Consider the following 17,302-nt stretch of genomic DNA (forward strand, 5'->3'; position numbering starts at 1 on the left):
TGATAGTCAGTCTGCTAGACATATCGCTCAAAATCACAGCTTCCATGAAAGGACAAAACACCTTGATATAGATTGTCATGTGGTAAGAGAAAGGCTTCAGCAAGGTCTCTTTAATCTGTTACCCACAAGTACTGAAAATCAACCTGCTGATCTTCTCACTAAACCAGTTGACAATGATGTTTTCCATAGACTCCTTCACAAGCTAGGCGTGCTGAATATCCACGCACCAGCTTGAGGGGGGATATTGCGTTTTGGGCTTTCTAATTCTGTTCCTTGGACTGAAGCCCAAACTATTGTATTTTGTATTTCGTATATATTGTACATAGCAAAAGTAATAAGAGTAGACAGTTATTTTTTCCCTTTTCCAGAAACAATTTCTTCTTCCTTCATCTTTCTGATCCCAAGCGGTGGTTATCACCTCCTACCCTCCTTTGCACATCATGCAGAAATTCAAGACATTTTGTAAATATTATTATTGGTTATTAATTATGATTTTATTATTATTAATTTTAATTTTATTATTATTATTATTAAATTATTATACTATTATTATTGTATTAATGATCAGTTTATAGAGCTATTAGCTATTAATATTTATATTTAATAGCTTTCAATAATTGTAATTTTATTATATATTATTGAAGTAAATCAAAATGAATAAGATCATCTCAACAGTTTTACAATCTTATAAAATTACTTTCGATCAGTTTCTATAATCTTTTGTCTCCTCTTGTTTCCTTCAAATTAGTTCTTACAATTCTCTCATGACTTAATTTGTGTGCAAGTCTACACATGAATGTCTAATATTTAGATAAAGGAATCTAAATAGTTTGCATGATGGGGGATAAAGATTAAGCAGTTGTGTTATGTTGGCAAGAAAGGGTATTCCAAAAGTAAACTTGTCTTTTAACTGTGAAATAATAAAGAAAAACACATTGTTCTAATTGCTTCCTGCTGGATCACATTATACTGGAGAACAGAACTTCATATTAAGGCAACCTAACTCTCTGACCAGAGGATGAACAAAAATGGTAAAGAATGTAGTTAATGAGTTGTGCTTGTTGGTTGATGCCTACCCCACAACTTCAGTAAAAAATCAAAATGGCTTAAGCTTTGGACCACCCTTACCCATTCTTAAAGGACACTAATCATTAGAACCAACCACATCTTCAATATACTAACTTAATCTTTCCTTCCTAACCCAAACAATTACACTGATTTAAGATCATTTCATTACCTTATCAGAGAATGGATAATGCATTTCTCTGAAAATGTTCTTTTCTTCTTCTAAAAATGCATTTTCTTTACATTTTAATTTATAATCCAAACAAATCGTGTAACTTAAAATGATAATAATTACAATATATATTTAAAGACTAATGTGGGGGTGTAGGTTTTCCAATGTTATTAGAATGATGTTTTGTCTTTATTATATTTTAACTGTATATATGCTAAGTAAAATAGTATAGAATTTAGTAAATATAATATTTTGTGGGGGGAATTATAGTTTTTTGGTGTATTAAATGTTAGAAAAACAATTTGAATGATAATTATAATATTAACAGTGTTAATATTACATCATGGGTGTATTGATGATGCAAAAACGCATGCTTCATTGATTTAATTAAAATAAAGCTGCCGACAAGAAGAAACGATGGGCCCACCACTGACTTTTCCAATCAATGGCTAGTTCTTTTCCAGGTGGCGCGTATCTAAGTTAGCTTCTCTTGGTTCCCTTTAACGGCGACGTTTTTCAGCAACACCGATACGTCAATGCTGCATTTTCGTATTTTTACCTGGCACCGTTTGAAATGACGTCTCTCACCGTTTTACTCGAGTCCACCGTAACGTGAATCAGACGGTGAAATCCTCTTTCTCGTAATTGGACGGCCAAGATCCTCCAAATTCTCATCTCATTGATGGAAGGAAATTTGAAAAGTCTTCCTTTTTTTTCTCTTTAAAATATTTGTTAGCATTGACGGCAAAAACATCAACCGTCGGTAATATCTGAAAGTCAAGATAGATTCAACGGACACAATTTCACAGTTTATTCTCTGAAATATACATTTTTTACTATTTTTTAATGATACTATTTATTTAAACAATTTTTAGGTTTAAATACTTGATCGTGTGATGTTATTTGGTGACACGCACGTCATGTTTTAAAGTTACAGTCCAATTATTAATGAAACATTTAATAACTTTTAACTGTGTATAATATAAGTAATTAAATATATATGAGTTGAAAAAATGATAATAAATAAAATAATTAATGTATGAGTGCAGGACATATAACATTTAAAAATGGAATTAGAAATCCAACGTTACATAACATTACTAAAAAGCAATTAACGATGGTTGACAGAAAACGATGGTTTTTTTTTTCTATAAATAAAATAATTTTAAATAGTGTTGCACTATTATTTTCACCACCAACGGCCGAGTTGCTATTAACTATTCATAAACTTTATTACATTTTACATTTCTAATACAATAGCAATGAAAAAATAAATTTACATCAAATTTAAATTTAAAAACAGGACTAGACTGATACAAACATAAATCAGTTTTATTTATATTATATTTAATAATAAAAAATTTAATCTATATTTATTTTTTGGGTTAATATGAAATGCACAATTTTATAATATTGTATGTTTGGTTCTCCGTGTCTCAAAAGGTCGTACTTTGTGGCTCCGTCGTATTAAAAAAGAGTTTAATGGAAAGTAAGGGTAAAAGTTGTATATGAAAACTAAGCAGAAATTGTAATGAAAATGAATATAGGTTTTAGATAATTAAATTTAAAACAATCAGATAATAGTATTAAAATTTTATTTTTAACTTAAAAAGTATTTATTTCGTTTACAATATTAGCATTGCAGAAGAAAGTTTTGTGGCCATTAAATTAAAAATAGGCAAATTAAGATATGAAAATTATGATATAAAAATGGTATATATAGGTTTATCTGTTAAAAAAGATTATCAGTGGTTGAAGGAGAAGCTAAAAATGGAGAGGTCTATTTATGAAAAGAATTAAAGTGGTTAAATGTGGAGATTTGAGATAACATTAAGAGTTGGTAAAAACTTGAGAATTCCATAATTGGCATCTACTTTTTCAGGCTAATTAAATTTTGTTAAGAATCCAAATTTGTAGTAGTGGTTGCAGTGCACGCGCCATAGTGAAAGAAATAAATATTGGTTCACGTAAACGTGTTATGGAGGTGCCACGTGGAGGGTAATATGGTACAGAGAATTTAATGTTCGTACACGCGCGCAAGAACCTTACTTTAGTATTACTGTATTAACATTATTATTATTAACTTGTCGGGTTTCACATTCAAAGATCCAAAATGTTCCGTAGATTGCAGAACCACAACCAGGAACTCTAATCTAATTTGACGCCAACTTTCATCCAATTGGAATATTACTAAATCTCTTTTTACGATTTCACATTTGATTCTTCTCAATTTTCCCTCTGATTCTCTCTTTGCACCCTTGTTTTGTGTTGCTTTTGATATATATATTTTTTTATTTTTCCGGGGAAAGTTTTGTTTGTTTCCAGTCTTTGGTCAATTTTCACTGTCTCCTGATGATCATTTTACCATGTGGGGTGAGTTAATTTGAGAGTGTTGTGCGCTGATTTCTTCTTAAAGGCTCAAAAGGGTCTTCTGGGTTTGATCGAACAACCAAAAGAGTCTCTTGTTATCATTTCAACGCTACCAGATGCCAGAAAACAGACAGGTTCACAGGAATGCTGATTCTACACCTTCTGGTGACAACATTGAAGGTGGTGCAGATTTTTCTGGTGATTCATTTTCCTTTGTTTTTCTGTCATGATTCCGGCTTTAAATGGTCCTGATCATCGCTTAATCATCATGCCTTTGTATTGTTTCTCTAGGGAATGTTAGGTGTTAGATTGTCTTCACAAAACGATTTTGTTTCATTTATCATATCGTGGCTTTCTTTATGGTACGATTTTTCTGATTTGGAGAATTCTGATGATTCACACAATGTATTGCGAGAGACCTTTGGGGATTTTTCAAAACATGGTTTAGTTTTTCTTTTCATGTTTTCTTTCCTAAGCTAAGGTATTATGCTTGATCACGCGTGGGTTTACATAATTTATATGCTTTTTGAGGTGAAAATGTTAGCTATTGCTTAAATTTGTTTAAATGAGAGCTTGGGCAGACTTTGCCTGATTCCTGACTGATCTGTTTCTTAGAAGCGATTCGTCGTTTGAAAATCAATGATAATTGGGATAGAGATGCTGCAGCTCAATCTACCCAATATCCAGATCGACCCGGTGAACCTGATTGCTTGTATTATTTGAGAACTGGAATGTGTGGTTACGGGAGTAACTGTCGCTACCATCACCCTGCTCATATTTCAATTGTAAGAGTTCTTTCTTTTATTCCGTTTTCATTCCTTGTCTTATGAATATATATTAAGAGACCCCTTTGGCCAAACATTTGACAAAGGATGTAGTTTCTATAATTGTAATCTTTTATTTCCTATTGCAAATCTTCAATCTACTTCTCAGTTTTATCATATGCAAACAAAGGGAAGTTTCTCATACTTAATTAGATGTTCAGGGTACTCATTATGGTGAAGAACTCCCTCAGAGGACCGGGCAACCTGATTGTGAGGTATGTTTATTTTGGTGACTTCAAATGTATTTGTTTGCAACTTTTTCTTGTGTTGAATTTGTTAGGGATGTAGTTTTAGAACCATTCTTGCGTCTTTACCTAGCAACTTAAGCTTTGGAATAGTTGTTGATTCATTAGTCACAATATGAAACTGATTGTGGATGCGTTTTATATTAGAACACTACAGTGAAATCTAACGAAGTTTGAGGTTTGTTTGTTATGAAAATAAAATATCTTGCGTCTGTAGAAAACTCCATAAGAAATTCTAAAGTTATGCGTTTCATATTTTACAATGTTCCTCTGGCAGAAACTTTACTTACTTTTTTGCATTTATATTTGTCCTTTTTGTGGTCCCTTTTAATAATAGATCTGGTCTGTTTAAAATGTTTAGCTACTGATTACTGGCTCACTGATAACAAATCATTAAATGATGGAAAAGAAAATGTCAAACTGCAGTAGCATACCTAATGAACTGGACAAAAATAGAGTAGTTATGCTGTCAGTGTAACGTCTACCATTTTTTTTTCTATTGATGATTTGTTTGATTTTTAGTGGTCATATTATTTGGTTTTTGTCTATAGATCTTATTTATCAGATATCATTATGATGGCAAAATTTTATTTAATGCCAGCTGTAGCATACTTAAACTAGGAAAGGAATAAAATATATGAACTTAAGTTACACATCTATTATACTATAAATATCGGGTTAAGGAACCTTAGTGTAATCTGAAGAATTTCAATGGGAGATTTATTATACCATTCCAGAGATTTTCAATTTGACTAACTTGTTTGAGATGTGCATTGCAGTATTTTCTTAAGACAGGGACATGCAAGTATGGATCAACATGTAAATACCACCATCCAAAGGACAGGCGTGGTGCTGCTCCTGTGTCATTCAATACTTTAGGTCTTCCAATGCGTCAGGTTTGCTCATCCCTTTGCACGTTCAGCATTTTTATAATTGATTACTGGTCATTTGTTGATAAAAGAAACCATTGCAATCTTTCAACATTTTTTTATTGTTGTTGCATTTAGGAAGAAAAATCATGTCCCTATTACATGAGAACCGGGTCTTGTAAGTTTGGTGTTGCATGCAAGTTTCACCATCCACAGCATGCTTCCCTTGGAGCATATCCCTTGGCTGGTTCTCCTACCTCAACAACAATTATCCCTACATCAGGTTTGCCATATGCTGGAGGGTTTCCTGCATGGTCAGCAGTACCTAGAATGTCATATTTATCTGGGCAAGGTGTTCAATCTTATGTGCCTCCTTTTCTGTCTTCTTCACAAAGCATTATACCCATGCAGAGCTGGAACAACTACATGGTTAGTTAAGGATATTGAGTGTCCTGTTTATCTATATATTTGCTCTGGCCTTTGTTTTCACTGTGTTATTCTGTAGTTGAATTCGACCTGTGTGGTAGTGTTTCTCTGCATGAATGATTGCAAGGGTTATTTACGTTTGCTAATTGTTATGGAAAAAAATATGGAAGTCGATACTATTACATCTCCTCTCTCGTACTGAAATTTACTCGCACATAATAATAGTTTTGGATTGCCGCATGAAGCATTAGGCAATAGCTATTTACTTGAAGGCACCTGAATTTTGTTGTATGATTGATATATAAATGCAAGTGGATTGTAAATTAGCATTACCATGTTTTAATTCCAAATGTCTGACCGATATGTCTAGATACATAAATACATAGTTATTCATTACACTTTCCATCTATTTTATTTTGGTGATTGTGAAGCACATTTGGAATCTATATTCCTATTAATATCTGAAACAAAAAGTGGCTTGTTCTTTAGGAAATCTTTGGAGTATCTCGCCTTTTAATGATAATTAATGATGTTGGGTTTTGGTTACTCCATACATAGAAGGAGCATATTAACGGCACTTTATGCAAATTGAATTAAAATCTTTTGTTTTTGACTGCGACTTTGTTTCTCAAAATAGGGAAGTATGAACCCAACGATGCCTACTGGTTATCTTGGATCTAATCTTGTTTATGACTTCATGAATCTGGGGGAGTCACTTTTCGGTGGGCAGGCCATAAATTCAGCTCTCCCAAATCGACCTGATCAACCAGAATGTAGATACTTTATGAGCACTGGGACCTGCAAATATGGATCTGATTGCAAGTTCCACCATCCAAAAGAAAGAGTATCTCAATCATTAATAAATCCACTTGGCCTTCCTGTGAGACCTGTAAGTTCAGCTTCTCCAGATGCCTAGTTACATTAAACGACATGTTTAATACTGTCAACCATCAAAAATAATTTTTGATATCACTTGTAAAGTAACTATTATAAAAGTTAACAAACTAGCATAATAGTTTGTGACTGCATGACATGATAGTAGAAAAAATCAGAGCATGTACTATTTATTGCTTAACAATTTTCTTGATATTGTCCTCCCTAATGTCCTAACAAATTATTTTCACAATCCATGTTTTAATCGGCTTTCTGGTATTTAGATTCCTGATTCCAATCTTGGTTTATCTGCAGGGGCAAGCTGTATGCTCTTATTACAGAATCTATGGAATGTGCAAATTTGGTCCAACATGCAAATTTGATCATCCAGTATTGACTATCCCTCAGAACTATGGCTTGACCTCACCTGCTCTATCTGCACTTGATGCTCCTCTCATTAGTAACCAAAGAGGGTTGTCAAGTGTACAATCACCTGAGACATCTCCTTCTAAATTATCAAGTGACAACAAGCTTCAGCACTCTGATGCAAAAGCTGGCACAGAAGATTCATCCAAACAAGCTGATACTACACCAAATTCCTTCCCAGCCTCCTCGGAGCCTTTACATGACTAAACTACTTCAAGTTTTATTTTTCTTTGGGACAATTTATTTTTCCCCACATTTTCAGGAGAAGTATATCATACATACCATCTATTCCCCCCTTTTCACCTGCAATTCTGTCGAGTTGGATAGTTTGTTGTTCAGAGGTTGTTGTGACAACCGCTAGCCTGTGGGGAATGGAATGCATTTTTTGTGGTGAATAAAATGCAGGTAGAAAGTTTATGACCCTTCATTTTTTGCCTCTCCTTGTTGAGGTTGGTTTGGTATAACACTTAAAAATGCAAAATGAAAAACTCAGGAATGCATGAAAAACTTGTCACCAAATTTTTACCCCGTTTTTTAAGGGCCTGCATAACTAACAATTAATAATTTAGAGAGACGGAAATGTGGAGTTTGGAAGTTGAAGATAATTGTCGCCTGCTTTGTAGCAGATTTGGTCATTTGGGTCTTTCATGTCTCTGATGTGAGTATAAACAAGAAAGACAATAATTATAGAAGACTTATTTATCACGTGAGTAGGGTCTGTCAAACTTATTTTTGTCTTTTTATCTTGTAATTTAGGAAAAGTACACATGGAGGATTTAATTCTTCTGTGACATGGTTAGAATTCTAAATACCAATTTGAAGGAGAAAATAAAGAAGGAAAGAAAATAAAATAAAAAGGAAGAAGACAAATAAGGGAATACGGAATCCATATGCATTACCCACTGGGGTGGTGGTATTGGTGGTGGTTTTCTAATGGATTTAGATTCTCTTTTTCTTAAATAGTAAGATATGATCTTGTTTGAGTACACAAGATATTTTCTTACATGATCATGAGATTTTCGAACCACCTGTGCCAAGTTTTTGTGTGGCAAAACTTTTTTCAACACAGGTCTGTAATTGAAAAAAATCAAAGCTTTCAATTTCATTTTTCAATGTTGAATTATGATAAATTTTAGTCTTCTACATTTATAGTTGGAATTTGATAATGGGCCTTGCCTGCAATGAAAACTGAACACAGAGTTCAAATCCTTTGGACTGAACAAATTTATTTAAATCTTGTCTTCAAAATCTGAAGTCTACACCAGGACAAGTGAAGTGAACTAGTTTAAAAAATCATGTTCTAAAACTTTGTTTAAGATTCCTGTAACAGTAAACAACAAATTTACAATTTAGGTTGATGAAGTTTTCAATTTTATATGATACAAAAACAAGTTTAAGGATGTAAAACAATACTTTAAAGTTGTTTTTAATAGAAGAAACTGACACTTACAAAATAATATATTATGTTTTAAAACCAGTGTATATAGTTTTAAAGTTGATTTTCCAAATTACACTGAGATAGCTCACCCCTTTACTACATGAGACAAATGATAATAAGCCAAATGAAGTTCCATTGGGTGAAATTTGATCCAATTAATATAATTAACATGGTTGGAAAAAGAAATAGAAAAAGACAGGAATGTTCCCATGAATCAAAACAAAGTGTGGGAAAAGACAACCAATGTCCCAATTAGCAATGGTACATTCAAGTTGGAAGAGTTAGGCCAATGAATTGTTAACTCATCATTAATCATACTTAACTACTAATCACTTATTGTAACAATTAACCATCGATTAATCACAGATTACTAGTTATAATTTAGCAGGTTGAAGTTGGATACATCAACATTATGTTTGCGAATATTCCAGAAGAGAATAATAGAAAGGATTCTACGTTTTCATGTCACACCACTATCGAATAAAATGGAATGATTGCTTTGGGAATAAAAACATGATGGCTGCACCTCGTGGACCAAGTTGCCTACTCGTTTCAATATTCAGTAGAATTGATTTGGAACATTGAGATTATGATTTCAAAACTTAATGAATAATAATTCTCATGAGTCACAATGAATTGTGACCTACAAATATTAAAGCTAGATACATTGTCTTTAACTTTTTTTTGAAGGATTTTAAGATCAACATCAAAATTATGCTTGCATGATCTGAAATTATGTGTTCAGTGAGTTTATAAATTTTGTGTTCAAATTCTATATGCATACCAAATACACTTTTTTTTTACACTGTGCAAAGTCTCCAAAACTAAAACAAGCTTAGGTGTTTAGGTAAAGACTATTGTTTCCTCACATTCATAATTTTTTCCCCATCTTTAATAAAAGTATGACGGTAAAAATCCCTTTTAAAAATCTTCACATTTTCTGAAAAATATAACTCATGATAAAATTTATCATTAGGAAATAATGTTTATAGAGAAATTTATAGTATATTTTAAAATAATTGAGAAAAATGAGAATGAGTGAAAAATTTGAGTGATTACAATTAATTTGAAATAATTAAATTAGATAAGTAGTGTCATTGTCATGGCAATAAAAATGACTAAATATAATAGAATGTTAATATAATTTAGATGTTACTTTTGCACAAATAAGAACATAATTTATGGTAAGCACCACATATTATATCTTTCAAAACATAAACATAAACATTTTAGTAAATTTTGAGTAAGCTTATATTATAATTTATGAATGTTTCAATAATATGATTATGACATAGAAAGTTGATAAGTAGTCATGATAAGTGAAAATAATGATGTTGACTGTCCTTTGAATCATGAATCACATTAAGTAATTAATTGTATGCATTGATACAAATAAAAAACACTCTTGAAAGTTAAAAAACTTTGTTCATGAGATGTAATAACTAAGAATAATTTATACAATAGTAACACTTAGTTAAATGTAATATTGACATTAATTCATATATATTAACAATGTCTTAATTATAATTGTAAAACTTAAATAAAATCAACCTTGTGGTCATCAAAGAATATAAAAGTGTAAGAAAATATTAAAATTATAGTAATCCAAGTTAAAACAAACTAGCAAAAAAGTGTAGAGAATTGTATATAGAAAATGTTAAGTGCACAACATCTTATACTTTTATAATTGTTTTTTTTTTAAATTATCAAATCTTTTATTAATCCTTTTAAAACCTTGACAACGAGCACTGGCCAAATTGTATAAACCTTCTTGAACGTCATAAATACAACCTCATTTTAAGCACATTAACATTTAGATTAAGTTGTGGTTATAGTCTTCTAACCTTGACACCTTTATTAACACTTGCACGATTTTCTTCATCAGTGTCATGTTGATGGTCGTAGTTGTCCCTAGTATGTTTTAATACACCATTAATAATAACTACTTTATTTTATATATGTTTCATTTGACCAACTTGAGGTAGTCTTTATATTTGTAAACTCATTATATTCATGAATATGACTAATTAGAATACTATAATATAAGTACATCTCACCAATCTTACACTTTTTCATATGTTACATTAATTATATACCAATTTGAATGTTTAGATTCGTGTACCAAAACATGAAAATATCACCATGCATTAGTTATGTATAAGGGTGCTGATATGTTGACATTGTTAACACAGTAAAAACATACCTTTCACATCTCAATAAATTATATTTATTCATTTTTATTTTATTTTTTAATTAAAAATATTATTAATATAAGTGTTTGTAAAATATATGTTTTTCATTGTTCATGGTGTTAAAGAAACTTTTTCCTATGTATGAACATATACATAATGTCATATTACATCCTCCATCATCAACCTACTTGCCTTCTTAGATATACAACCTTGAAGTTTCAATGTAATAATTGCAAATAATATTAAACATTTAAGTTACTATGGAATGTATAAAAGATTAAACTGCGTACTTCAAATTAGTTACACCAACTAATCACAAAGTTTTAATCAAATATTAAGTTTGCTCACTTCACTACACAAATCTTTGTTGTCAACCATTCTCAAATTGACATAAAATAATATTTTATAATATCTTGTTAATATATACATATGTATAAAACAAATTGATTCAATCTTTGAAAAAAGAGTTCTTGATGAAACTGAAATCATAATGAAACAAAAAAATAAAATAAAAAAATTCGATGAAGAATTTGTTTAGATGAAAAATCATCTATATATTTTATCATTTGATTTTTTTGTTAAAGTATTAACTTAGATTTAAAATATGCTCCAAACTTAACTTTTACTTGGAGGAGTGTAATTAATGCTTAACAAGTTAGGCGACGATTTCTTTTATAATTGACGTCTATTAGATCACATTGAGTATAGGTAACAGTTATATTGCAGTAATCACAAAAATATTTCTGTATTTTGATTAACCCTAAAATCTTTATTCTTAGTCCTCTTTTGATCAATTAAACTAGTTTTTATGAATTAAAAACTATCAATTATAAATTTACATAACTCTCACAATTCTTTACAAAATTCAATAATTATTTTAAGAGATAATCCAAATATTTTTTCAACTAAAAAAGACACTTACTTGAGATTAAAAAAAATGTTTAATTAAGTTTGTAATCTTTGAAATAAACTATTAATCTTTAGAGTTCAGAAAGTTGATTACCTTCACTTCTTAGTTTTGCTTAGTTATTTTTCAAATGATATTATTCATGTTTTGTTTAATTATTGTTTTGTAATAATGTTTGATTATAATTGTCAAGTTATTACGATGTGAACTTTAAGCCTAACTCAATCTCATAAACCCGGCTTGCATCTACTTATATACCATGAAAGACTTTAATTTCTAATCGATGTGAGATTTCCAACAAATACAACTGAGTATTTCTTGTTGATTTTTTTAACTCTCACTTTATAAGTATTCAAAACATTTTTTATAGAATCATTAATATTACATATTATAATGGTATAAAACTTGTTTTTATTAGTTAATTGAATCAAAGTTATTCGTGATAATATAATTCACCCTACTTTAAACTTAACATCACATTTTTTACGCACAATACTCAGTAGGCATAATTCCCATAATACCTAAGTTAAGAATGATGGGACGGTATTATCTATAATTTTTTATACATTTCAAATTATATTATTCAAAGAACATAAGAATTTAAAAAATTTATTTTTATAATTTAATTAACAAAAGGTGCATATAAAGCCATTAAATTTTATAGATATCGTGAAATAATTTAAGAATAAATATTGTTTACAGATGTATTATATCAAACAATATGTCGTATAAAAGCTATTAAATAAAGAACTGCATCCAAAATATTAGAACTTTATACTATTTTATCCAATATTTTTTAAGTTTGAACCATAACAATTTGTAGTGTCACGAGTCAAATTTGACTGCACTTAACCATCTTGTCTTGATAATACATTAAGTATTATAGTAACGTCCTAAACATGACAACTTCATTCCAATAAAACTCAACCACATAATTGGTCTTCTATTATAGCTAGGACCATTATTGAAGGAAATAAAAGGAAAAAATGAAAATAAAATAACTTTTTAAGAAAAAAATATAAAGAAAACAAGATAAACATCTCTAATTAAAAAGATTGTGGATTTAAAGAAAACGAAATATTTGTTTTCAATATGCTTTCATTTATCTATTCTCTCTATTTGTTCCATTAGAGTGAGTGAAACAATTATATATCTCTTATTCCGTACTAAGATATAAGAGATACTTGTGAAAAATCTTACTTGTTTTTGTCTTTTTAATTTTTAACTCATTTTAATTATTTTAATGAGAAACTTATTAGATTAAAGATTTTGTAACTTATTAAAAGAATAATAAGTATATTAATCAAATTATGCATATGAAAGAACATAGAGTTTTATCCCTACTTTTCAATTCAATTTCAGAGTTTGTATTAGGTTTCATTAACACTTGTTGGTATGAGAGTTATGGAAGAAGTTGAAGAGGAAAGGTTAAAGATTAATTCAAGGTATTTATAAGATGTATGTAGTGGTCAATTGAATAAAGGTAAAGATAAATGCTAAGAAAAAAAAGTAGTGCTCATCTTTCAAGTTAATAATAAATTTTAACCTATAAAATAAAAAATAATAAAAATATTATTATATATATATTTTTTTTTGTGGATCTCACCATTTCATATTATTTATAATACCTACTTGTAATCCTTACTCTAATATAAGGGTTTTATAAAAGTAGTTATTTTTTGTATTGTTGGATAGGCAGAGATGCTTTTAAGACGAACAAAATATTTTTTATTACATACAATATTAATTATCATATATGGGGAACAAAATAAATTTCAACATCTACTATTTTAGTTTTTTAGTAGACTATTTTTTTTTTTTCATTCATATCTTTAATATTAATGAGTGGTAAGGGAATTAGAATTATGAAAATAAAATATCTGTTCTAAATTTAGGTTAGTAAAATCAATATTCTTTTTCATATATTTGTTGGGTTTTCTTGGTTTGTTATTTTTATTTTTAGAGTGAAAAAAAATTATATATATATATATTATTTATATCCATTATATTATTTATATTGTTAAGTACACCTTTTGTTTTCTCTATTGATATCTTTTCCTTGTATGATAGAAAATGTGCAAAGCATTATTATTTGGTTAACACATATGTCACAAGACGGAATGTATATATATTCAATTAACTCCCTCATATTTTTAGAAATATACCAAAGGAAAATGTCTGAGATGCATTTTCTGAATTGTTTGAAATTAATTAAAATCTACTTCATCTGTTCTCATTTATAAAGAAAATCAAACCTTTTTTATATTTAAATATAAGTAAATTTTATTTACATTACTTCATTTAATAATATTAAAATGCTTTAATTTAATTAACGAATGAATTTTAGTTAGATTATTATGACAAGCACTTTTTATTTTATCAATTAAACATTTTATAAAAAATATTGAGAAATTAGCAAAATTTAATGCATTCAATTAAAATCAATTTTTTCTTACTATAAAATTTTGGCGATCTTACTTCTAAAACAAAATAGACAAAAATCAAGTGAAAATAAAAAATTACCAAAATAATTATCTTTTATGATTAATTTTTTATTAACTACAGTATTCTTTTATGAAAATGGCTTATACAAAAATCACAAGGAAGTATAACATTTGTCATAAATATATACAATTCTTGTTGTATGAAGTATTTAATTTAATTTTAAATGTAAGTTTTTGCGCCTACGCATGAATGTGGTTCCGCAGTACTATTTTTAAATCACGGTGTAAATGTATGAAAATGTAGCTCAAATTCTTCCAACTTCAACTAAAAAATTTGAAGCTTTAAATAATTTAAACATTTTAGGTGAGTGTTTCTCCCCAGATTTTATGAAGGGAAATGATTGTATCTACAATTTTCATAAGATTATACATGCATTTGAAACTAATAATCTTGATATTTTGATTTTGAAATGAAGGTGCAGTAGTTGATAGAGTTTTACTTGTTATAGCATGTATTTATATGTAGTATAGTTTTGTAAATGGTGATTTAGAGTTCCATTAGTGAAGAAGAGACAGAGTATAATTAAAAGCATTCATAGATTTTGGGAAGCTTTAAGTATGCAATAAGGATAGTATTTAGAATGAATGAAGTAAATTTGAATGGATTAGATATGAGAAAAGAAAAAGAAAGTAATAAGGAAGTGGAAACGGTTGGTTGCAGAGAGAGAGAGAGAGAGTGGTGGTTGGGCATTGCGCTTTGGTGCGAATAACAAGAATAATTAGGAGAAGCAAAGACCTAACACAATAATCACATAAGGGGCAGAGAGCCCCAAAGAGCACAGAGAAGGACAAAAGGGTAAAAAGGAGATTTAAGGTGAGAGGAGTATAATGAATCTATTGGAGCAAAGGAGGATCATGCCACCCCAAACAAACCTAAACGAGAAAGGAAAAGAAATGGAGAACAAAACAGATTAACAAATTGCTGCTCTCTTGCTTCTCGATCCAACCATCTTCTTCAACCAAACTATTCCGGTAAAACATGCGCCGAGGGAGACCCACCGCCGCTGTCGCCGCCGTCCATCCCTCGGCGGACCACCACCCTCCGCCCAAGGAGACGCGCTTCCGTGGAGTCAGGAAGCGCCCCTGGGGGCGATTCGCGGCGGAGATAAGAGATCCGTGGAAAAAACAGCGCGTCTGGCTCGGCACCTTCGATTCCGCAGAGGATGCCGCGCGGGCCTACGACGCCGCGGCCCGATCCTTCCGCGGGCCCAAAGCGAAGACCAATTTTCCTTTCCCCAACCCCGAGACAGACCACTCGCACTCGCAGATTCCGCTATACCAGGCCCACGGGCTCTCCAAGTTCGACCCGGTCCAGGTGAACCGGCCCACCACCAGCGGCATGAGCAGCACGGTCGAGTCCTTCAGCGGGCCTAGGGTTCCTTCCTCCTCCACTCTCCACCCTCGCAAGCCCGTCGTTAGCCCTGTTGTTATCCCTCCTCTCGACGATTGCCACAGCGATTGCGACTCTTCCTCCGTCGTTGAGGACGAGGACTGCGTCCTCACCTCCTCGTTCCGGCAACCGCTCCCCTTTGATCTCAACCTCCCGCCGCCCGGCGCCGACGATGACATCCCGGCCACCGTACTCTGCCTCTGATGACGGATCGGTATAATCTTCCTCCTCCTCCTCATCTTCTTCTTGTTGTTCGATCGATGTCCTTTAATTAATTAATGTTTACGAGTTGTTAGATTGTTGTGGTGTTGTAGAGTAATATTATAGGCATGGTGGGATGGAGGTTTGTGTGGTGGTGGTTGTGGCTGTGTTGTTGTAAGTTATTTGGATCCTGTGTCATAGCATTGGACCTGATCTGAATACTGGTTGGTGCTTATGCTTTCTTCATGGATCTGCTTCTTACCTTACCTTACCCCAATTAGAACTTACTCTTTTTCTTTTTTTTTTTGTACAAAAATTATGGCAATCAGATCATAGAATAAATTACATTCTAATCAATTACACACTGTCCTTGCTTGCTTCTTCGTCATCATCTTGCTTAATCTGCATTCTATCATTGCATTGGGATTGGGTTTTGAGTGTGCAACAGTGAGTAGGGTGTTGAATTCATATGCAGTTTTGTTTTATCCTAATTATTGTTCTTTGTGATGAGAAAAAAATCGTTCAAGAATCTGGATTTTTTCAAGAAATCTTTGATGTTACTTGCAAGGGTTTGAAATATAATTACCAATATCATTGCTTTGGAGACCGTAACGTAGTTGATGACGATGATATGGATCTGATATGTAGGGTGTGTTCATTGCTAGTTTCGTATTACTTTTGTAACTTTTTGTTTGACCAAGGGCTTTCTTAAAATAGAGAAAATTATGTTTTTTATCCTTCGCACTATCTCAAGATTTGATTTAAGTTCGTGTAAAATTTTAACATGTTTTTGTGTAAACATTTCTCAAAAGTGAGTGATATACAGGCGACGTGAATTTAGTTTTTGATCATTTATCAAATACTAAAACCGTGTGTTTCTTTTAAGATGTTGGGATTAGAAACAACATATCACATTTTTATCAAGTATTGTTTTTAGGATAGTTTGTGAAACCCAAAAAACATCTTACTCTTATAAATACCTCTTTTTTGTTACGATAATCAAACAATAGTTTGGAGAAATTGTGTAAAAGTAGAAGTGAATAGGACTAGTACATCTAAGGGTAGAGACATTTACTTTAAGATGTCGGAAAATTAGGTCTTGTATTTGATATGTTATAATGATTAGCAGGGGCCTTGCATGTTTAATGCCCGAAGGCCACAAATTTAGGTTTTCACATGTCTGAAAGATCATTTTTCTCCTCACGATTTTGGATGATCATTTTTCAGTTTTAAAAAATGTATTGAACTTGGTTATCTTAGTTTGTGTAATAGAATAGAATGAACACACATGTGGTGGTTGGGGACGCTACCATCCTCCATGATTAATTAGGGAAGATGAGTCATATTTCATTTCATCTAGTATCTGGCTTCAGTGGACACCATAAAACCCCATGACATGG

General features: G+C 31.2%; 2 protein-coding genes across 5 annotated transcripts; both read left to right on the top strand.

Annotated features, from left to right (window-relative positions):
• Positions 1–3,167: 3,167 nt before the first annotated feature.
• Positions 3,168–7,697, top strand: LOC137824365 (zinc finger CCCH domain-containing protein 3-like). 4 transcript variants are annotated; one of them, XM_068629994.1, is made up of 7 exons: positions 3,168–3,805; positions 4,226–4,392; positions 4,593–4,646; positions 5,456–5,572; positions 5,684–5,974; positions 6,609–6,860; positions 7,160–7,697. In XM_068629994.1, the coding sequence occupies exons 1-7, from the start codon at positions 3,724–3,726 to the stop codon at positions 7,475–7,477; spliced, it is 1,281 nt and encodes a 426-aa protein (XP_068486095.1). In that variant the 5' UTR covers positions 3,168–3,723; the 3' UTR covers positions 7,478–7,697. The 4 variants fall into 4 exon arrangements, with proteins under 4 accessions (XP_068486095.1, XP_068486096.1, XP_068486094.1 ...); XM_068629995.1 differs by having other exon boundaries at positions 3,285–3,787; positions 4,223–4,392; XM_068629993.1 differs by having other exon boundaries at positions 3,313–3,805; positions 4,223–4,392.
• A 7,342-nt stretch (positions 7,698–15,039) lies between these two features.
• On the top strand, positions 15,040–16,259 carry LOC137823969 (ethylene-responsive transcription factor 3-like). The gene has a single exon (XM_068629372.1). It carries the CDS (start codon positions 15,291–15,293, stop codon positions 15,903–15,905), a length of 615 nt encoding a protein of 204 aa, XP_068485473.1. The 5' UTR covers positions 15,040–15,290; the 3' UTR covers positions 15,906–16,259.
• The last annotated feature ends 1,043 nt before the right edge of the window (positions 16,260–17,302 follow it).

This window comes from Phaseolus vulgaris, chromosome 8, assembly GCF_000499845.2.
Source record: "Phaseolus vulgaris cultivar G19833 chromosome 8, P. vulgaris v2.0, whole genome shotgun sequence".
Taxonomy (NCBI): domain Eukaryota; kingdom Viridiplantae; phylum Streptophyta; class Magnoliopsida; order Fabales; family Fabaceae; genus Phaseolus; species Phaseolus vulgaris.

Excerpts from the sequence above, each read along its gene's own strand:
- LOC137824365 (XM_068629993.1), top strand. The coding sequence starts at position 3,724 with ATGCCAGAAAACAGACAGGTTCACAGGAATGCTGATTCTACACCTTCT. Across the intron at positions 5,573-5,683 it reads TAGGTCTTCCAATGCGTCAG|GAAGAAAAATCATGTCCCTA; the intron begins GTTTGCTCATCC and ends TGTTGCATTTAG. Across the intron at positions 5,975-6,608 it reads AGAGCTGGAACAACTACATG|GGAAGTATGAACCCAACGAT; the intron begins GTTAGTTAAGGA and ends TTCTCAAAATAG.
- LOC137823969 (XM_068629372.1), top strand. The coding sequence starts at position 15,291 with ATGCGCCGAGGGAGACCCACCGCCGCTGTCGCCGCCGTCCATCCCTCG.